General features: G+C 37.6%; 3 protein-coding genes across 3 annotated transcripts in view; all 3 read left to right on the top strand.

Moving 5' to 3' along the window:
• The window catches only part of LOC144663763 (uncharacterized), a 190850-nt gene that overhangs the window by 64643 nt on the left and 102819 nt on the right, over nt 1-23388 (top strand). The window lies entirely within an intron of this gene.
• Nucleotides 7291-8098, top strand: LOC144664267 (uncharacterized). The gene has a single exon (XM_078525372.1). It carries the CDS (start codon nt 7291-7293, stop codon nt 8005-8007), a length of 717 nt encoding a protein of 238 aa, XP_078381498.1. The 3' UTR covers nt 8008-8098.
• On the top strand, nt 16496-17413 carry LOC144664081 (uncharacterized). The gene has a single exon (XM_078525211.1). It carries the CDS (start codon nt 16501-16503, stop codon nt 17296-17298), a length of 798 nt encoding a protein of 265 aa, XP_078381337.1. The 5' UTR covers nt 16496-16500; the 3' UTR covers nt 17299-17413.

Genomic DNA, 23388 nt, shown 5'->3' with positions numbered 1-23388 from the left:
AGAATGTGCTGACATGACAAGTTTCACTTTCGATCGGCTCGAGTCACGTAATTTTTCAAAGCTATCCAGCCTCCTTTGAAATCTTTGCGAATCCGTTGGTCTTTACTTAAAGACTGTGAAGTATTTTGAAGCGTTTGAATCAAAGAAAATACTAAAATTTGATGCTTTAGCGGGCAAGAATTTACATTTATTTACATTACGTCTGTGTCCTGGGCCCGGTTGCATAAAAATACTTAAGATTACGTGAGATTTTCTGCAGCCTTTCCCTGTGCTCTGAGGGGTTTTCTCCCGTGCTTATAAGGTTAAATCATGAGAAATGTACTAAAGAGCACTGGAAAAAACCAAAACGCTTTGAAAACATTCACCGGAACGCAGAGAGCTGTTGCAGAAAGTTGCCCGTTATCTTAAGTATTTTTATGCAACCGGGCCCTGGAATGTGCTGGCGTTAGCAAATTTCTACTTTCACAAGGCACCGATCGGCAAGAATCACGCAATGCTCTGAAAGCTTAACTGCTACAAATGGAAACTAACCTAGCATGTTAAGTGTAAAATGTTCGACTTTTTAGCTTTACGTATTTTTGGAGCTGTGTCATCTACGGATTTCTGAAATCTAAAGGAAGACCACTGAGACAAACATGCCCTGACTTGCAAGGGTTACGTCATTGGTAAATTAATTCCCCGAAGAATTCCCATTCAGCAAAACACAAGTCTAGTGTTCTTCTCAAACTTGATTTAATTATTTGCTCCAATATTCCATTTTCGAAGCTGGTTATTCAATCTTTAAACGGTAATTCAAGACAACACTGGATGCTGATTTAAAAGATTTTTTTGTTTCGCGGATCAGGATCGTGGGAATTAAATTTGGCCACCATTAGCATATAAGAAAAATGTTTAATTTCGGATGGAACTAGTCAACCATGAAATGTCACGCAAGGTGTTTTCTTACCATCTTGTTTGTCAGTCGCAACATTGTTCACCGCAGGTAACGGGGATAGGGGGGGGGGGGGCACATGGCTCCCCTAAAGTGCTCACGAGACCAGCGCAGTTGTAAGCTCTAAGAGCTCTTGTTATTTTTCGTTTTGTCGGTGACCTGCACCAAACCTCCACTCGGTCAGGCTCATGACACGCGATGTTTAGAAGCTACAAATCAGTAACAAATGGAAACATTTTCTTATTTTGTGTCTTTACAAAGAATGTTTAGTGTGAAATATTCGATTTTGAAGCATTTTATTCAAAGTAAATTCTAAATTTTCATGCGTCGAAAGAAAAATATATTTCAGCGGGCCAGAATCTGTGAATAAATACCATTACGTTGGTGTAAAAGAATGTGCTGACATGACAAGTTTCACTTTCGATCGGCTAGACCTCGAGTCACATAATTTTTCAAAGCTATTATCTTCTACCTTTCAAATCTTTGCCAATCCATTAATCTTTACTTACAAATTCAGTGTGAAGTATTTTGAAGCCTTTGAATCGAAGAAAATACTAAAATTTCACGCTTTAAATAAATACGCTTTAGCGGGCAAGAATTTACATTTATTTACATTACGTTTGTGCCCTGGAATGTGCTGGTGTTAACAAATTTTTACTTTCACAAGGCACTGATCGGCAAGAATCACTCAATGCTCTGAAAGGTTTAAATCTGCTACAAACGGAAACTAAACAAATCCTCTGGTCTAAACTTAGCATGTTAAGTGTGAAATGTTCGACTTTTTAGCGTTATTTATTTTTGGAGCTGTGTCATCTATAGGATTTCTGAAATCTGATGGAAAATCACTGAGACAAACATGCCCTGACTTGCAAGGGTTACGTCATTGGTAAATTAATTCCCCGGGGAATTCCCATTAAGCAAAACACAGGTCTAGTGTTCTTCTTAAATTTGATTTAATTATCTGCTCCAATATTCCATTTTCGGAGCTGGTTATTCAATCTTTAAACGGTAATTCAAGACAACACTGGATGCTGATTTAAAAGATTTTTTTGTTTCACGGATCAGGATCGTGGGAATTAAATTTGGCCACCATTAGCATATAAGAAAAATGTTTAATTTCGGATGGAACTAGTCAACCATGAAATGTCACGCAAGGTGTTTTCTTACCATCTTGTTTGTCAGTCGCAACATTGTTCGACGCTGGTAAAGTAGCCTGCGAATACAGCCGCCTCTCATTCGCGTCCCGCAACGAAGAGCAAAACGCGAAGAGAGACGTCTGCGATTTACGGGCAGAAATTCCATACTGATGACGTAAATCTGTCCAGAATCCGGACAGGAGCGCTGATTGGTCAGCTAGTTAATTTACATAATGTATGCGAAATATAACACTTCATTACACGAACGGTAAAAAACCGGATGTTATTGCGGACTAAAAGTTGACCGGGGGAAGGATCGTGAAACTACACTGAAGCTATACCTTAGAATTTCTATAATTTCTATAATTCATATGTAATTGGGAAACAAAAAGAAACTGCTTTATAACCAGATGAACGACCTCAAAGATGTACAGAAAGGACGCGCCACTGCGGCCGTTAAAAATAGATCAATTTTGACACCTAACTTTTATTGTTGACATAAAGGCAAGCAACAAAAATGTGAAATACGAATAGCCTGAACGACCCGAACCATCCACAACCAAAGAATAAATGCTACAGAAAAACACAATCGATGATATTAAATTGACGAACAGCAGGGAAAGCAGAAACTAACTCAGAATAATTGTTATGATCGTTGCAGTATCGGTATTTACGGCCCAACACCTCCCAGAGTTGCGCTCATGTTCCAAAACAATGTCATCTATTGATTTCACAGCCTATTTTCCCAAATCTTACTAATGTGCAACTCGTATAGGGATTCCCAATTTTCACGATGAAGTTGTCTGGTGTAAGTGACCCGTAAATGTGTCTTTGACTGCCTTGAAAGTGTTTGTGATCAAGCAAGTAATGAGCGGCTGAAAACAAAAATATAATTATGCAAGACCAAATGCGTGTGGTGTGCGGAAATCTAATTAGTGGTTAACGTCATCAGTATGGAATTTCTGCCCGTTAATCGCAGACGTCTCTCTTCGCGTTTCGCTCTTCGTTGCGGGACGCGAATGAGAGGCGGCTGTATTCGCAGGCTACTGGTAAAGGGGATAAGGGGAGGGGGGATGCATTTTTTGTTCCCCCCACATGGCTCCCCTAAAGTGCTCACGAGACCAGCGCAGTTGTAAGCTCTAAGAGCTCTTGTTTTTTTTAGTTTTGTCGGTGACCTGTCCCAGACCTCCACTCGGTCGAGCTTGAAGTCACGTAATGTTTGGAAGCTATAAATCAGTAACAAATGAAAAAAGTTCCTCTTTTTTCGTCTTTTTAAAGTATGTTTATTGTGAACTATTCCATTTTGAAGCGTTTAGTCCATGGAAAATACTAAATTTCCACGCTTTCAAAGAGAAATATAATTTAGCGGGCCAGAATCTATGAATAAATACCATTACGATGGTGGAAAAGAATGTGCTGACATGACAAGTTTCAGTTTCGATCGTCTAGACCTCGAGTCACGTAATGTTTTTAAGGTATTATCAGCTACTTTAAAATCTTTGCAAATCCTTTGGTCTTTACTAAACAAATTTATTGCAAAGTATTTCTCTTTTAAGAGTAATCTATTTGTTTTTGCCTGCGTCATTGAAAGGATTTTAAGGATATGAAGAAAAATTCCCTTCACAAACATGTCCTGACTTATACCGCTTACGTAATTCGGTATGGTAGGGAAATACCCTCTGTGCTAAAAACAGCCTCAGAGTCCGCGCGTGGGAATTCGGCCAGAATTTGCATATAAGAGAATTATTTAATCACGGCTGGAACAAGTCAACCATGAAATGTCACACAAAGTTTGTCAGTCGCTGCATTTTTAAAACCGCCTATTGTAATACGAAAACCGAAAGAGGGGCAAAATTTTGAACTGTGAAAGATGTTCAAAAATAATACGAACAGTATAGAAACTGCGAAACATTGTCATTGGGCCAGTTTTCAGTTTTATGCAAATGGGGAATACTGTCGAAATTCTCACGGATACTTACGTTCCTGGCGTGAAGCCAGACGTACTTATCAATTGTAAAGTTCATCCTCGGAGGAGACCCAGGGGCAGTTGTTGTAAACTTTCGCCCGAAAAATCCCGTCGTCCCGATAAGCGATTTTTTGGTTTCACGGATCAGGATCGTGGGAATTAGATTTGGCCAGCATTAGCATATAAGAAAACTATTTAATTGCGGATGGAACTAGTCAACCATGAAATGCCCCACAAGGTGTTTTCTTATCATTATGCTTGTCAGTTGCACTATTGTTTGACGCAGATAAAGGGGATATAAGGGGGTGGGGGTGCATTTTTTATGCTCCCCGCATAGCTACCCCTAGGGTGGTCACGTGACCAGCGCAGTTTTAAGCTCTAAGAGCTTCTTGTTATTTTTCGTTTTGTCGGTGACCAGACCCAGACCTCCAAGCTTGAAGTCACGCGATGTTTAGAAGATACAAATCAGTAACAAATGGAAACTTTTTCTCTTTTTTGTCTTTACAAAGAATGTTTAGTGTGAACTATTCGATTTTGAAGCGTTTGGTTCATGGAAAATACTGAATTTCCACGCTTACAAAGAGAAATATAATTCAGCGGGCCAGAATCTGTGAAAAAATACCATTACGTTGGTGTAAAAGAATGTGCTGACATAACAAGTTTCCCTTTCGATCGGCTAGACCTCGAGTCACGTAATTTTTGAAAGCTATTTATATCAGCTAGCTTTCAACTCTTTGCAAATCCTTTGGTCTTTATATAAAATGGAAAAAGAATTCTGACTTATTTTTTGTCTTTACAAAGAATGTTTAGTGTTATATATTCGATTTTGGAGCGTTTGTGCTAAAAACGGCTTCATCGTCCGCACGTGGGAATTCGGCCAGAATTTGCATACAAGAAAAATTCTTAATCGCGGCTGGAACAAGTCAACCATGAAATGTCACTCAAAGTTTGTCAGATGCTGAATTTTTACAACCGCCTATTGTAACACGAAAACCGAAAGAGGGGCAAAATTTTGAACTGTTAAAGAGGTTCAAAAATAATACTAACAGTATAGAAACTGTGAAACATAGTCATTGGGCCAGTTTTTATTTTTTTGCAAATGAGGAATACTGTCGAAATTCTCACGGATACTTACGTTCCTGGCGTGAAGCCAGACGTACTTATGAATTGATCTTCCAGACCCAGGGGCAGTTGTTGTAAACTTTCGCCCGAAAAATCGCGGCGTCCCGATAAGCGATTTTTTTGATTTCACGGATCAGGATTTTGGGAATTAAATTTGGCCAGCATTAGCATATAAGAAAAATATTTAATTGCGGATGGAACTATTCAACCATGAAATGTCACACAAGGTGTTTTATTACCATTTCGTTCGTCAGTCGCAACATTGTTTGACGCAGGTAAAGGGGATAACGGGTGGGAGGGGGGCGCATTTTTTGTCCCCTACCCACATGGCTCCCCTAGAGTGGTCACGTGACCAGCGCAGTTTTAAGCTCTAAGAGCTTCTTGTTATTCATTTTTTGCATTTGAGATGATCGTTTTGCTGTAACTGCTCTACACTGTACATGTCTTACAGCCTTGGCATGTTTTTCTAAAGTTATGTCGTAAACTAACATCTGCACACACGAAACTGTTTCGTGGTCAGGCTAGGGAGAGAAAAGGGAAAGCGTGACATGCTTTTGTACTACACCACAAGTTGCTTTTATTTACAACAATAGCTTCTCAAAAGCAATCACAGAATAAATACTACACGCAACAAAATCTCCTTCTGTTTAATTACTTCGGATATTGTTTTATATTTGCTTTAAATTCCCCATTTCTCCGCATGATTTTATACCCTGCGAGAGCGCCTCTGCTAGCGCGCGGGGTAGTGAATTTGTATGGCTTTGTATTGCGCAATACTGACCTGCACGCAATCATACACGCCTTTCGAAGGCTGTAACTTTTAAAAGACTTCATTTGCTGGGGAGAATTGCTTTCTATTAATTTTTGTCAATTAACAGCAGGAGAAATCTTGGAGTGGCTGCAAATTTCTCAACATTAGAACCGAAATATATTTGTCTTTTTCCGAACGCGTGGATTTCGCCCATATAGACCCATATAGACGACCATAGACGCTATTCCTGCTTACAAATGCAAAGATTCTTGACAAATTACGCGAGTCAGCACTCGCAAGTCGCAAACCCTTTTCAATTTATTATCTACTCCAGACGAAAGGAATCTTTGTCATGATATGGTGCAGGGGAGGATGCATTGTAGTATAAATCTATGAAAATTTCCTGACCTCAGAAGGCTGATCAATCTGACGGATTTGTTTCGTTTCACAAACACAAGATTTAGTCTATTTCAGTTTATTTCCTTTCATATTTAAGCACTGAAGCACTACCTTTTTTTATCTTGGACATCATTGAACAGCATAGGGTCTTTCTCTCCTTGTGATTCTCATTTATGAAGAGAAGCTTGGCGTGTTTTCCTCTTATCGGAAGCAAAAGCAAATCTGGCTTTCCACACCTGTGACGTAGCATCACGTGACGTACCAAAATCCGAACGTTTTCAAAATGGCCGCCAAATTGGCGTAAAAGAAAATTCGTAGTAAATTCATTTTGGCCGATATCTTTAAAAAATTACCTGCAAAAGTTTCCTGTTGCTATAAACAACTTATAGAAAAAAATAAAAAATTGGGGTAAATTTCCCGAGAGTTGCCCTTTAAAATACTACAGTCTATTTACTGACCCTTCACCAACTAAGTAACACACATAGGAAAGCATGCAGAGTGAAAGTGGGCCTTCATTTTTTTTAATTTTTTTGATTAAGCCGTTGAAGTTGTCCCCCTTTTATAAAAACCATTATGGTAACATGTACAATTGCTGATATTTTTGTGGCCTGTATAAAACACAGGTCACATTTTAGAGAACACAAAGCATATGTCACCATGCTACTAATGTACAAAGTAGCTAAATATAGTCATCTAGCCCTACACAGTCAAAAACAGGTTCTGATTATAGAATTTAGGGCTAGGAGACATGTCAAGCTTGTTTGTCTGGTTTGCACAATGTCCTTTGCTTGTGATGTAGACTTTGTACCAGCCAATATTTTGTTCAAACACCAAACAAACATGTTTCTTTGACTTCTAGTGTAATCCTTACAGTATAAATTAAGCACTTGAATAAATCCTTTATATTTTGAACTGCTACTTTTACTAACAGAATATTGCTTTCTAATTTTGAAAGGGTTGCCAGGAGTCAAGAACAGGTGTGAATATGGCGAGGAGGGATAAAGACAAGGCATTAAAGTGCAATGTTTGTAAAAAATGTTTTTATGATCAGTCAACTTTAAGGAGACATCTGAGGATTCATAGCGGTAAAAAACCGTTTAAATGCGCTCAATGTGACAAGTGTCTCAATCGGGCAGACACTTTGAAAAGACACCTCAAAATTCACAGAGATGAAAGACCCTACAAATGTAGTCAGTGTGAGAAGTCCTTTAAACATTCACAAGATTTGCATCGACACCTTAAGATTCACGGTAGTGAAAAAGCCTACAGATGTACTCTGTGTGGCAAGTGCTTTAAACAGTCACAAGGTTTGCGTCAACACATAAAGATTCACAGTGGTGAAAAACCCCACAAATGTACTCAATGTGGCAAATGCTTCACACAGGCAGGAGATTTACATCGTCACTTGAGAACTCACAGTGGTGAGAAACCCTTCAAATGCACTCACTGTGACAAATGTTTCGCCGACCGTTCAAATCTGTTACGTCATAACAGATCCTTTCATAGTGATTTGCCCCACAAGTGCAGCCAATGCAGTAAAGGCTTCAAAGATGACAGTGGTTTAAAGAGACACAGATGCAAGAAGATATCTTTGGAAGACAGGGAGAAATACACCTGTTGGATGTGTGGTGAATTTTGTCACAACGTTTGTGGAATACTGTACCACATGTACAAACATGGTATGCGAAAAGATATTAGTTAGGTGGTTCTAATTGTAGTAACCAAGTTTATATTGGGTAAAATACAATGTCTCATTTTTGAATTCTGCCTTTAAGGAGGTAAGACAACCCTATTTAGCGAGATTTTGATAAGAATAGAACTTTGAATTAATTTTGAAGAAACGAATTTGCTATCTGATTACCTTTTTTAAACTTGAAACATAGGTAATAGAGGAAAATGGTCAAGAAGCCCAGAAAACATCAAAGGAGCAAACAAAGAGGCCAAGATTTATGTTAAAGGGCCCATGACAGTGTATATGTTTTGTTTTACGCTCAAACACTCTGTACAAGTTTTTGAATTGTAGTGTTTTTATTGGTTGTTGCACGAACACGCGTAACCTCCTTTTATATTTTGTCAGGTTTTGTGTACTTTTAACCCACTGATAAAATAGCGAACAAAAACATATAACAAAGAACTTTGCCGGGCTTCATAACTATTTTCCGCAATTAACTATGCTTGGAAGCGGTAGAAGAGTACCTTATTGTTACCAATCTCGCGATTTTCACAATTTGAAGAAAACCGGCCTGTAAAGGCCTGTTAAAAAGTTTACGAAAGTAAGTGACGCAAAAGTTTACACTCCACTTTAAAACCAATTTATTAACAGTCACGTTAGTGTACATCGTTATCCGTGCTCACGCTATCTTGTTCTGTATGTGTAGTTTAACGTTGAGCTTTGTAGTAAACGAACATGTCTACTTGCCATTCTCGTCCCCACAGCCCTTTACGAAGAGCTCTGGGGAAATAGGATTTTCAGTGCATTAATCCGAATATTTTTGATTGGCTGTTTTGAACAAAGAATTCCTAAACGGAAGTCGAAAACGTAACGACTCCCTCATACATTCTTTTGAAACGTCATGACTGCATTCAGGAAGACCGGAAGTTCTAGAATCTAGGACTGGAAATCCTGTGTCCCCAGAGCCCTTCGTTTTCCCGTGCCAAGGCCCAGCCGGCTAAAAGAAACGAAAGCGCTATGGAGACGAGAATGGTCTACTTGCATAGTTCCTGTACGGCTTTTTCCCAGGACTTCACAGTATTACTGACGTCACTACTGTACTCGTTTCATAGACGTTTCTGGGGCGAACGGCCGACTTGGACCACGTGACCTGAAACGAGTTGACCGTGACGAAAATTTAGGCCTAGGAACTAGGCAACATATCTACCTCTTTTAGGTTTTGTTTTGCTATAGTTCGTTTGAATCCTATGTAAAATGTAGGTTTATTTCCTTTTTTCAATAGGAGATTTCTGTAAAATAGTAGGTCTCGCAAAATTTGACTCTTCAATTTAAGCCAAATTGAGTTTTCACAAGAACATGTAAGGATAATGTATGCTGATTGCAGGTAAATGCTTAAACAAAGGGAAACTACACTGATGGATCTTGAATCAATTTCTGTATTCAGGATTTAGGCGTTTAGTGCCCCAAATAAAGAGTTGTGTTTGTAAAGTTGCGTTAGATTATAGAGTTAGATTGTTTTGTTTAAAACCTTGCTGACGTAAATGCCAAATCAGGTTTAAGGACGTTAAATTCCAATAAAATAATCCCCAGAAGTGAGAGTTCTTGTTTACAATTGTTTATGAATATGACTTTTTGTATCCATTCACTTTATCAGTGATTTTCAACGAATTGTTTATCACTGAAAAGTTGTAAATGTGTGAGATTACAGTTTTGAATTTCTACTATTGTTACATTGTATTAGTGACTTTTAACGAATTGTTTATCTTGCTTAGACTCACTCTGAAACTTTGTAAATCTGTGAGACCATGATTTTGAATTTCTTCTTTTGTTAACTTAAACCGTTACGTTAATATCATTTGAAATAGTTTAACTATTGTTATGTTAGAAAATTATATATTGAACCGTTTTGTTACTGTTGGTGAATGAATAAATCCACTTATATACATTAGTGAGAACTGAGGCTCCCCAGGGGTTTCAGGGAACAAAGGAACATGGGCATTAACTTTTTGGGAACATGGGGAACAAACGGAAAAACAAACTTTATAAACAAATATTTTTTTCAGTTTGCTGGAAGCTCTTGCTAATGTGGACCTACTGGTACAAGACTACAAGCAGCCTGTCTTTTATCTTAGTTCGTCGAGCAAGAAGGGGATAAACGCGCGACTGGAAAAAAGGCCGCGCGTATTTTCGGAGATAGACGCGCAAATAAAAAGGGTTTCGCGCGACCATTTTTCATTCGTGTGTTTTTTTCGCGTCACTCTCATCGGACAAAGAGAAGGGGAAGCTCGTAGTCTATACTAGTATCGTGATACTGAACAGTAAATGCTTAACCTGGCTCAATAGAGTTTCAAAACAGAATGCAGGGTTTTTCTACAATTTGAAATTTTCTGTCCAAATTATGCTCAATTTTATTACACACTCAACATTTTTCTAAAACCCAATTCAGTTCTCATTTCTCGTGACTGACACCATTCCGTCATCATCCGCCTAATGTATGCACGCATTGCGTGCCGTTTAAATGTTCATCAGCATAATTTTGTTTGCCCAAGGCTTCTTTATTATCCATCTTCTAATAACTGTTTCACTGCCTTTCCACGTGTGGAGAAAAAAACAAGTAATGTTACAGTTTTTTAGGACTATTGGGTTAGACCCAAGCGTCGGTATTTATGTAAAAATCACATAATTTTATAGTGTTCGTTTTTTTAACCAAAAAGAAACGTTTGTTAAATTTATAGACTGTTCTAATAGAGCTGTCACCTTAATAAAAGGCTGACCAACAGTACATGTGTGTATGTTCTTTAGTTAATGAGAACTTTGTCATTTTTGACCGGACATCATGGCTAGTGATCATGAGAATGAGGGTCGTTATTAAAATTTTTACATTGACTGTAAATTGAATTGAGTGGTTTTATAAAGAGAAAATTTAAGTAACAAAACAGAGTGTTGGAAAACCAGTGTAATCTTTGATCATTCCTGTATTAATCAGTCACGTGAAAATAACCTGATTTTTCAGAAAGTCCGAGGTTACCTGGGGAGAGGAGACTGAACCTCGGACCATCAGATAAATCCGGTTACGGTGAAAGAAGAAAGAGAGTCCATTGCACAGTGAATTCTCGGGGAAAAATTTAGCAGAAAGAAGACAGTTCGTCTTCAAGTTAAAACTGAAGATTTTCCTGCAAAATAGTTTAAAAAGTTTATTTTCAGTGATGTCCCAGTGTGTTAGTCAATGTTACTAGGTGTATAGGGCCTCAAGTTTCGAAGTAAAAAAGCTGCTTGGTCGATAAAAATTAACGGATTGATTCTGTTTTGTGTGCATTATTTTAAATTAATAGAAAGTACAGAGCAGTTAAAAACTTCCTCAAGGGTAGGAAACTAGGAATAGCAAGAAATAGAATGAAACGAGATTCTCTTTGCTTTGTTAACGCTCCCTACCCCGGCAAGGTAATCACGTGATCAGTTTGACTTGCAGTGGTTTCGTTTTGGTTCGATGTTGGTGGTTTCGTACGCGTGTTGATTTTGTTGATTTGTCCGCTATCGTCGCCTGCATTTTTACGCAAAGGACTTAATAAGGTACGTAATCAAACTCATAATACTTATAAATATTGATGATCACAGTACACAAGAACCGTTTAAAGTTCAGTTGGCTGTAATGTGCTGTGTTCCAAGATTTGCTGAGATTTGATAGTTGTTTTATGCAACTAGACCTTTTGTTAATGTCCTCATGACACGCCAAGTAAATGTTTGGTTGACAATATGCCTTTTTCGTCTTAAGTATTGGGTGTGATTCTCGTTTTCGTAGCGAACAGTTTTCCTTCGACTTACTAACTCCCGCCATCTTGAAAAATATACTTGAAAACATGATGGGACTACGGGATTAAGGATATGGATCGAAATTCTTCACGAGTAGCATATAGTGAGCTAATACTAACTTTTCACCAAAAGTTGGCCATCCGCTGGAAGGAGACAACTGGAACATTGTAATCTTCTGGTGTCCACAATTAGTAGAGGGGACTTTTCCCCTCAGCTACTACAGTTTTGACACGTTAATAAAGTTTATTTTTTTTTTTTATTTTTTTTTTCTAGAATTTGTTACTCAAGTACAAATATTTCACTATAACATACATGAGATTATCCATTTACCAACTAAGAGATGGTTTTCCTTGTTCTCTTTAACAATTAGACAACAAGCCCGAGTTTTCTATGAGCAATTATAGTTCACCACTAAATTTTCTCCAATTCTGATTGGTTAAACGCGGTAGTGGCGCAATAGTGTTCATCCGCTGAGGGCACTAACATCCCATAGCACAGTTAGTAGAGGTAACTATGCCCATAGTGCCTGTCCGAAGAAAAATGCCCGGATGGATAGTGCCCGCCCGTGAAATTTTTTGTAAACAAGCGTGCCTGCAGACAAAAAAAAACAACTAAATTCAATGCATTTAGTGGGTTTCTTGTCTTTCTTGTTTCTTGTCGGCTTTCAATTGGGTGTTTTATCCTGAAAAGTAAATTAAAATAATTCACAATGCTCGTTTTTGAATGGGCGCACGGAAGAAAATTTAGTGGTGAACAATAAAAAACGATAGTGTTTCTGTCTCGGAACTATTGGTCTGATAGTTGCCCCTTGGAAATTTGATGTTCTTAAAACTGGCATATTCGTTTCTTGGGCTAATATTTGTTTTATGAACATCAAATTTCCACGAGGCAACTATCAGCCGATAGTTTCTTGACAGAAACACTCTATTGTTTAAATAGTCAACGAAACACAGCCGAGTTGCCTTTCCCTTATAGAAAACAAGGGTGAGTAGTCTTACTGTTTTAGTAGAAACTCTAAAGAATTGTAGTCCAAAACATATAATTATATGAACTTTTAAGTTTAGAATCAAGAAAAAATGTCCATATTAAGAGCAACACGCACAATCATGTTCTATCTAGCGAAAGAAAACAGTGGGAGAACCAATCAGATTTCTTATTGAACACAATTGAGTTTCTACTAATAAAAAATGCTTGTGGATGCTTGAGCCGTTAGGTAGAGGCATTCAGCTGCTCTTGTAGACCTTGAAATACAATTGTAATATGGCATGAAAAATGTTTATCCAAGAGCACAAAACTTGCAACAAGAGTAACAAATGCACACAAGGCTGCTAATGTGAAGGTTTAATTTCTTCTTTGATTTTAAAAGGAAAAAGTGAAGTATTCAATACTATTTGTGGCTAAAAATGTTTCCATATCCAGGGCTCGAGACTAACTTTTTTGCTAGCTAGCCTAGTGGCTATTGATAGCTTTGATTTCACTAGCCAAAACCATTTTTCTACTAGCCATAACTTTCGAGCATGGTTTTCAGTTTTTCTTTTTTTTCAGTTTTTTTTTTACCAAGCAACCAGAGACAAAAGCTTATGACAAATCGGACAAAATAGAATATCGCGCCATCTCGATACGCAATCCATGGAAAGCCTGTCTTCCACGAAGGCAAAAACTTGCATTTTGGCGGAGGCACTTTGCTGTCTTTATTGGGTCTTTTCCTCGCTTTTTTGCTCCCACCCACCGCAGAATAATCTCAGCTATCCATCAGAACCGCATCTTACATGTGTGCATGAAAGCTTTTTTAAAAGCGTTCACGTACGCGCCTCTCATCCTCATTGTTCATGCAACCTTACCCAATCACATTAACGTTACAACCTACATTATGCTCGATTTCCCAGGCCGGCTAATAATTAGCAGAAACAGTTTCCTTCATTTGTCGCTTTTGTCACGGGAAGTCCTAAAAAAGTTTTTGTTTGTTCGCTTTTCGGCAACATTAGCTTGTCCATATTCTTTGATATATGTCAACAGTGTACTTGTTAGTTCTGTTTCTCTCAGAGTCGATTTCAATTTCTGGTTTCTTAATTTTCACAAAACGTACTGCCTGAAATGTCCCTTAGCCATTTTGGCTAGTGAAAGCCCAAAATCTAGTAGCCAAAACTACATTTCTACTAGGCTAGTTGGCTACCGTTAGTCTCGAGCCCTGATATCTATAAGCATTTTTAGAAAATAGCACAAAGTAAATACGTACGCTGATTGGTTAAAAATTGTGTTTCTATAACTCGATGGAGACACAGACAGTTGCCGTAGACACGGCAGTCATTAGTCACAGCGCTGAAATAGGCAATGCAAAAATAACAACTAAGAATTGTGCCAAATTTTAATGTCACAGCTGACAAAAACCAGGTTAAGACTAAACAAATATTTGCACACTTGAAAACAAGCAGGTAAGATGTTTACAGAGCCCGCTACACATTCAAAAATAGTCTGTGAAAGAAATTATCGAAGCGGCTGACCTTTCAAAGAAGTATATGAATTGGCGCAACTTCACTCCATTCTAGGCTTTGCAGCACTTCAGAACTATTCACAGCTCCTCAACAGGACAAAATATTCGTCCCGAATGCCGAGTCAAACTTCTTTTAACAGAAAAATAATGCACTTTCACCTCCAAGGTTCGAGTCGCTCGATCGGCAGCGTCGGTCGTCAAACCATTTGGTTAGGTCGATGAAGCGAAATAAAACCACAATTCTTGACTCCTTCCAGTGCTTGACTTCAGTTAAACCATCGGCTTAGTTATTTCTCATAATTACGTTAACTTTGGGGCCTGTTTTCTTTGTTTGTTTGGCCAAAAAACGGTGAATTTTAGCCTTGAAGCAAATGTTAAACAGTTGATTTATTTCTGTTCAGTGACTCCCTTACTGTGATTGGTTGATTATGTTCATGACGTAAAACCGCGAGGTGAAGGGAATCTACGTTTTGATGTTAAATAAAGCGCTAAACATTACTTTGATGTGCGTTATTTTCTTTGTGCTGTTTTCTAAAAGAAATAAAAAACATGTTTTCCGTGTTTCTATCGAGTTATAGAAACACTCGTGAAAGTTTGGGAGAACTCGAAAAAGCTGTGGAAACACTCGTCTATCGACTCGTGTTCCCACAGCATTTCTCGTTCTCCCAAACTTTCACTCGTGTTTCTATAACTCGATAGAAACACGGAACATGTTTTCTATTTCTTAAATAGAACTGCATCCAAAATAGGATATATTATCTGAACCTTAAATACAGCAATGTCCCTGACAGTTTTTACATTTTTTCAGTCTTGTTTCATGCATACACTTTTTGTCCCAAATTTATTGCTAAATTAAATGTAAATCTAAAATTTTTAAACAAAGCGGCAGGGTTTTGAAATTTATGCTAAAAAAATTATATACTGTGATGTTTGGCAGCTTGGCTGAGATATTTAAAGAATAAAAAATGTTGCAACTTCCATTTGTTGTATACATAATTTTGCACAGATATTTTAACTCAGACATAAACTGCGATACTAGTGCAGCCTGAAATTTTTCAGGCTTGCTTTTCTCAACTGCTTAAGTTGAGTACATTACTGGGATGATCTTTCATTTGCTTAAAATATATATGCGCAGTACAAATATATGAATTTCATATACTCATTTCATATCAGACATAAACTGTTGTTACTGCAAACCTAAGTCAAAGCCAAGTATTTCATGAATTTGATTCTGTGTAAAATTTTTCGATCAGGTAAATGTGCCTCATATTTTTGATCCAAGTGGAGATAATTGTTTATTTATCCATGAAATGCTTGTGAAATTATGGTAAAATCTGTTAGAATTGCTAATAGGATTGATTTATGACAATGTGTATTTCTAGTTTTTTATAGATTGTTTTAGTATATTATGTTTACTAGAATTTTTTTTAGTGCCCCAGTTAGTCCACTTGTGCTAGAAAAGTTGACACTAATTATGTTTAAATAATGAAATTTTTATTACTATCATTGTGCAAAAAATGTAAATGTTGTTCATAGTGGTTATGCACTTTGCTTCAAGATAGTTTCTATGCATCACACTGAAATAGAGGAAACAAATATGTTAAACAAACATAACATAGTTTAAAATCCAAACTGGCAAGAGGCAAACCAGTTGACTATATATTTGAACTCGGGACTATCAGGAACAAATACTGCTAGTGGCAGGATGGAGGGCTTGAACCCCAGACCTCGGGATAGGAACACCAGCGCCCTAAACCACTTGGCCACGCTGCCTCTTCCATAAATGTGTAAATCCAGGAAATATTCATACTCTCCCCTAGGGAAGTCATTGGAAATTCATTAAGGGAGGGGAGGGCCTGTTAAAAGCCACAATATTTAAAATAATGGAAGTATAAACCTTAAGTGGAATTTAAACGAGGTGGGGTTCATACATGGGTTGTGAATATTTTCTGAAACAACACCACGGCTTAGCTCTGTACTGCCATTTTTATGCAGAGATTCAATGTTTCTTTTTGAAGCTAAATCCAGTTTTCTTAGTGGAATCTTAAAAGAAAAACATTCTTATCTGTTGTGCATGGAAAACAGCTGTTAATTATTGTAAATGGTGTCCATATCTGTTGTGAGAAGAAAGCAGTGGCAAACAATATTAGTGATTTTAATCTTTAAACTGCTACTTTATCTTACTGATGATACTTTGTAATTTTTCAAGAACAGGTGTGAATATGGCGAGGAGGAATAAAGAGAAGGCAGTGAAGTGCAATATTTGTAAGAAATGTTTTAATCACCAGTCCAACTTAAGGAGACATCTGATGATTCACAGTGGTGAAAAACCATTTAAATGCAGTCAGTGTGACAAGTGTTTCAATCGGGCAGGAAATTTGAAAACACACCTCAAACTTCACAGTGATGAGAGACCCTACAAATGTACTCAGTGCGGCAAATGCTTTAAACAGTCACAGGGTTTGCATTGTCACCTGAAAACCCACAGTGGTGAAAAGCTGTACAAATGTAATCAATGTGATAAGTGTTTTAAATGGGCAGGACACTTAAAAAGTCACCTCAAAATTCACAATGATGAGAGATCCTACAAATGTAATCAGTGCGACAAGTGCTTTAAACAGTCCGAGGGTTTGCGTCATCACCTAAAGATTCACAGTGGTGAAAGAGCCTACAAATGTACTAAATATGACAAGTGCTTTAATTGGGCAGGAGATTTGCGTCGTCATTTGAGAATTCACAGTGGTGAAAAACCCTTTAAATGCACTCAATGTGACAAATGTTTCACTCGCAAGGAAGGTCTGTCATATCATAACAGATTATATCATAGTGATTTGCCCCACAAGTGCAGCCAATGCAGTAAAGGCTTCAAAGATGACAGGGGTTTAAAGAGACACAGATGCAAGAAGCTATCCTTGGAAGACAGGGAGAAATACACCTGTTGGATGTGTGGTGAATTTTGTCACAACGTTTGTGGAATACTGTATCATATGTACAAACATGGTATGCGAAAAGATGATTAGTTGGATGGTTCTAATTGTAATGACCAAGGTTCATATTGAAGTTAAAATGCAAAAATGACTCATGAACTATGTATTGAAATGTTCTTTAATAAGACAACGCTATTTGGGTGGTTTGATACAAAATGGACTTTGAAATATTTTGAAAGAAATGAAATTGCTAACTGATAACGTTTATTATAACTTGGAAGCGGTAGAAGGGTGTCTTATTGTTGCCTGTTTTCACGATTTTCTCAATTTCCATAAAATCGCGCAATTATGGATTCGCGAAAATAAGTCCACAAAAAAAGTGACGCAAAATTTTAAACCGGGTTAAACCCATTTATTAACGGTATTGTCAGTTAACATGTTATCCGTGTTCACGCTCGCTTTCTCTGAATCATACAACTGCGTATTATATCGTTGAGCTTTGTAGCAAATAAGCATGTCTACTTCTTTTAAGTTTTGTTTTGCAATGGCTCTTTTGAATTATATTTTAAAATTTAGCCTAACAACCTGCAGTCACGCCAATCCTAAGATCTGGAAAATGTTTGTGAAATTTTGTTCCTATCAATAGTAGATTTCTGTAATATCGTAGGTGCCACGAAAATTGAATCTTCAGTTTACGCCAATTAGGTTCCAACAAATATAGGTGACAATACGGGGTGCTGATTATAGGTAAATGCTAAAACGAAGGGAAATTACATGGATCTTGAATCAATTTCTGTATTCAATAGTAAGACGTTAAGTACACGTGCTCCTAATAGAGTTGTATTTGTACAGTTGCGTTAAAAACAAAGTTACATTGTTCAGTTATCTAAAACCGTGCTGGCGTAAATGCATGGTCAGGTTTAAGGACCTTAACGTTCCAGTTATATATATATCGCCACAAGTGAGAGTTCATGTTTACAGTTGTATATAATTATGACTTCTTGTATCCATTTATTTTATCAGTGGCTTGCAGCGAATGATTTATCTGGCTTAATTAGATCATTCTGTAAAGTTGTAAGTTTGTGAGACCTTGCTTTTAATTTCTTAACTTTTTAACATGAACCGTTAGGTTAAGATCACTTTGAAGTAGTTTAACTTTTGTTATGTTAGAATATTATATATTAAACCGTTTTGTTACTGTTGATAATGAATAAATCCAGTAATGTACATTAGTGAGCACTAAGGCTCTTTCAGGGGTTTCAGGGAACATGGGATCCAAATGGAAGAAAACAAACTGCATATACATCTCTTTTAGTTTAACTTTGCCATAACCACTTGTAAATGTGGACCTACTGGTACTAGTCTATCAGAAGTCTGTCTTTTATCTTGGTCCGTCAAGCGGGAAACAGATAAACGGGCGAGTGGAAAAATGGCAACGCGAAATCTCGGGGATTGACGCGCAAATAAAAAGGTTTCATGCGGCCATTTTTCACTCGCGTTTTTCCATGCACTCTTCGACTGACGAAGAAGGGAGCTGCTCGTAGTCTATATTAGTACTGTTAAACTGAACATGGTTCAAAAAAGTTTGTCATTGTTATTAAAACTTCAAAGGACTCCAGGAAGCCACGACTTACTTTGCTGACAAACAAGATTCTCGTATTTTTTAGGCCCCGTTTACACGGGTCCGGACAAATTTTTGCACGGACAAAAACTTGCGCGGTTCCACCTTGCGTTTACACGGGACCGGCGGAACTGGACGAATTTTTGAACGGCTAATGTGCAAGTTTGGGACCTGAAAAAAGCAGGTCAAATCTTTGACCGGCACGGTTCCATATTTCGTACGGACTCGTGTAAAAACCCGAACCGTGCAACTTTTTGCACGGATAGCGCGGTTAAGGCCTGGAATCTAGTTATATTTTGCCTGGTTGCTTAGCAAAAAACATAGGCACGCTAAGCGTGCAGGAGTTATTTTTTCAATTTATGGGGTGGCTTGGGGTGAAACTGGGTGATTGTCCTGTTGGGATGGTTTATGCCATGGGTTGAGCTATTTGTGTATGGCGGCCCACGAAGTCACTTTTTGCACAAAATTTGCTTGCAAACAAAATAACTTTTACGTGCATTTTGATACATCAGAACTGTTTTACTCAATATGTAAATTTTCATCATTTAATTGAAAAACAAAAACTAATTCAATTATCAAAATGTCACAAAATGGCACGTTCTTATTCTGTTTAAGCGGTTATGGGCTGCGGTCACATCTACGACGTAACTAAAGTTTAACTATAGTTAGTCTCAAGTTACGTGACGTCATACCTAACTATAGTTAGTGCTTTCTGTCGTCTTTGCGGTCACACCAATGCAGTTAACTATAGTTAGTTCTGATTAGGTTGTGAATAATTTGGTATTTAAATTAGTTCATGACAGCCCTTGTTGTTTATTTGTGTCCAGTTGTTCCTCTATTTTTTTCTATTTTTGCACGGCATTTCGGCGTTGAAGAAAATAAAATGAAGTAAGGATGCTAGAAACCGAAGAATTCAAGCTTTATTTTTGCTAACATTGATGATATGTAATTTCTTGGCATGTTGTTTTTCTTGTTTTCCTTCCCTTGACGCTTTGTTTTGCATATTTATGTTCATCTCGCACGTGCGAAAAGAATTGTCGCATTCTGATTGGCTTTTCGTTTGTAAACTTAAGACTAACTCATGAACCTTGCTTGGGAATAACTATAGTTAGTGTGTATTGTTTTGGATCAGCGAGGCGTAAATTTTCTAACTATAGTTGGGGCGAACAGAGAAGCGGTCACATTAAAAATATAGCTAACTATAGTTAACGCCGTCCTAACTATAGTTAGTAGTCTAGATGTGATCGCAGCCATTTTGTTGCTAGCTTTGTTGCAACCGTAACGTGTTACTTCTGTTTGTTACGGAATACTTTTGGCTATTTGCCAAACACTGAAACATGATATTGTTGTTTTTCTCACTTTTGTAACATGAGACCTCTGTTTTTTAAAAACGAACGTAACACGATACCCTTGTTTTTCTCGAAAAAGCCACGATTCCATATAGACATTGAACGAAAAGTACTATAATAATTCACAACTCACCAATTATAAAATCTTCGAGCTGAAATCTTTCAACGAAAACGAACTGCGACACGCTCCGACACATAATTTCGTCAGATTACTTCGCCTTTATAAACTGCAATTTGATTGGTTCTGATAGTACCTGAAATCTGATTGGTGTGACAAACACACATACTTCATTGACCCACTGATTACAAGGACACGACGACTAAAGAGCTATTTTTGAAAAAATAACTCAATGAAACATTTTGGTGCATTATGCCCCTATTTTGTTACATTTTGTTTTAAAAATTTGAGGCAAAATAAACCCAGAAAGCAGTTCACAGATATGAGAAGACGAGCGGCGGTACGTCGGGGGAATTTCTCCTTGTCGTTACGAGGGTACTTTTCCAAAAACATTTCGGTTACGTCTTCGTACTTGCTCTTGACCGTTTCCCAATCAACTCCTTCCCCTGCTTTTCTTGCTTTGTAGTCTATAACTACATTAAGCAACAAATTAATTTCTTCATCAGACCATGCACGTAAAGTTCTTGTCTGTCGCTTCTGCCGCCATGTTTGATTTGCCGCGTGCTGCATTAGCTGTAACATGATTGGCTTAAAACATTAGCGATAACCAATCACAACAGAGACGTAAAAAAGCCATTCAAATGCCGTGACTGGTCTAAAATTTGCACGGTTCCGTGTAAACACCACTGCAATCTGTAACAAAATTTGCACGGATCCATGTAAACAGGCGGTCCAGGTACAAAATTCGTCCATGCAAAAATTTGTCCGGACCCGTGTAAACGGGGTCTTATTTGTTGTGGAGCGCGTCTAAAGGAAAGCGATCACGGTGAAATAACATGCAATAAGATTTCACTTTATCGTGCAAATTTCATAGTTTTAATGGCATCGAAAACTAAGGTATTCACATATTACACGAATACCATTTTCGTAAAGGGGCTGACTATAGAATCCTTAATCCACGAGGCCAATTTAGTGTGTTTTAATAGGCTATACTTAATATCAGCAAGTTTTATTTTGCTGTGTCTAATTAGCCTCCAGCGATCAGGTACAGGTTTGGGACTACATGCGTGCATGGCCAAGGTGCACTGTCTTAGGGCGGGCATGTTTTTCTTTGAGGGGAGGGCTGGGGAATTTTGGTATTTTTTCCCCAAAAACGTGTTGGTCCTCCCCTGCATTTTAATAAAAAGAACTCCAGAGCCCCTCCCCCCCCACCTTTAGGTTACCGACAAAAGTGCGACCCTCCCCTCACTACTACATGGTACATGTTTGTTCCATGCCTTAGAAACCTCGACAGAACATTTCGCTTGTGAACTACGGCAAAATGGTTGAATATGATTTTACCTCGATGTTGAATGTGTGTGCACTGAAACAAAAAAAAAAACGAACATGAACAATCAGTGTGGGATAGAGCGCAGAACTAAACGACTTAGGAGATCAAGCAGCAGATAGTCAAGAAAAGGAAGCTGAAAAAAACGATACCCAAGTCTAGTACATCTCAATACGGACGAAAAAGAACATAAGCCCTCCTAGAGAACTATATGCCACGGCATACCTTATTCTTACGCTAATTTTCGCGCGTATTTAATTTTGCGAGAATTCGGGAGGCCAATTTCACGAGTATTAATTTTCGCGATTGCAAGAAAAATTAGAGGCATCGATCAATCGTCAGAGTAAGAGAAAGGAACTACTGAAAATATGCAAAGGTCTTGTTCAATGTAACAAGACCAAAGAGCCTGCTAACGGAAACTTTGGTGACTGTACTAAGGGAAGGACCATTATTTTCTTGGGAGGGGGGGATGAAAAATCTTAAAAATTGAACTGCAACCAGGATGAGACATATTAAAAGTGTAAAATAGCGTTCTCTGGTTTAAAAAGTTAAGAAAAAATATGAGCTTTCGGCTATTTTACTATAGCCTTTGACGAATGTAAAAAAGATATTAAAGCGCGTGGTGGAAATATATACAAGGGAGGGTGTGAAAATAATTAAGAAATAAAGTACAATAGAAGTGTAAAAAGCTAAAAAAGGACAAAAACAGACAAATTAAGAATTACAATAAGATAGAATATTCTATCTTATTGTAATTCTTAATTTGTCTGTTTTTGTCCTTTTTTAGCTTTTTACACTTCTATTGTATTTTATTTCTTAAAAAAAGCTAAAAAATAGCCGAAAGCTCATATTTTTTCTTAACTTTTTAAACCAGAGAACGCTATTTTACACTTTTAATATGAAAAATCTTCCTCTGCAAACTTTTTTTTTAGTTTACGCACCTCTGCAAACATTTTTTCGAAATTCTTACTACTTTTTGTTATACATATCGTGTTTGCAAACAATTTATTTTGTCTTTCCAGGCCCTGCAAACAATTTTTTTCAGTATTTTTCATTCCCCCCCCCTTCCCTCCAAAAAAATAATGGTCCGTCCCTAAAGAGGTTTTGGCCGATTTATTAGGAAAAGAAAACAGTTATCAGAGGAAAGGTGCTAGTCGAGAACAAGAAGGAAAGATATTTCAAGGTTAAATAGTTGCAGTTCCAAACATTTAAAACGTTTATTGTTTTGATATATACAATATGGTATTAATTTTCACGTGTTTAAATTTCGCGCAATGTTTTTTTTCGCGCGTATCAAATTTCGCGATTATTTTAAAATCGCGAAAATTAGTACTCGCGAAAATTAGTAAGAATAAGGTAATATACATGTAGAAATGTATGCTAGTACCTATAATAAAACATCACTACCTGTTAAAGAAAATGAAAAGCAGCATCACAAAAAATCTCAATAAAACTTTCACGGATGGCCCTCCCCTAGGAAGCCTCATTCCCCTCCCCCCACCCCCACAAGAAAAGACGTACCTTTCCTTATCCAACATTATGAAACGTTCAGTATTTCTACAATTTAGAATTTTGTGTCAACACTATGTTGAATTTGATTATTACACTCAACATTTTAACAAAACCCAATTCAGTTCTCATTTCTCATGATTGACACCTTTGCATCATCATCAACATAATGTTAGCCTCCCACGCATTATAGCCCCTAAGAACAACTGCGTGGGAGGCTTACATTATGTTTGCACGCATTCCGTGCCGTTTATTTTCA

This window comes from Oculina patagonica, chromosome 8 (genome assembly GCF_052425735.1).
Source record: "Oculina patagonica isolate OP01 chromosome 8, crgOcupat, whole genome shotgun sequence".
NCBI classification, from domain to species: Eukaryota; Metazoa; Cnidaria; class Anthozoa; order Scleractinia; family Oculinidae; genus Oculina; species Oculina patagonica.
The sequence above is the reverse complement of the archived record's forward strand: the minus strand, read 5'-3'. Positions and strand labels throughout refer to the sequence as shown.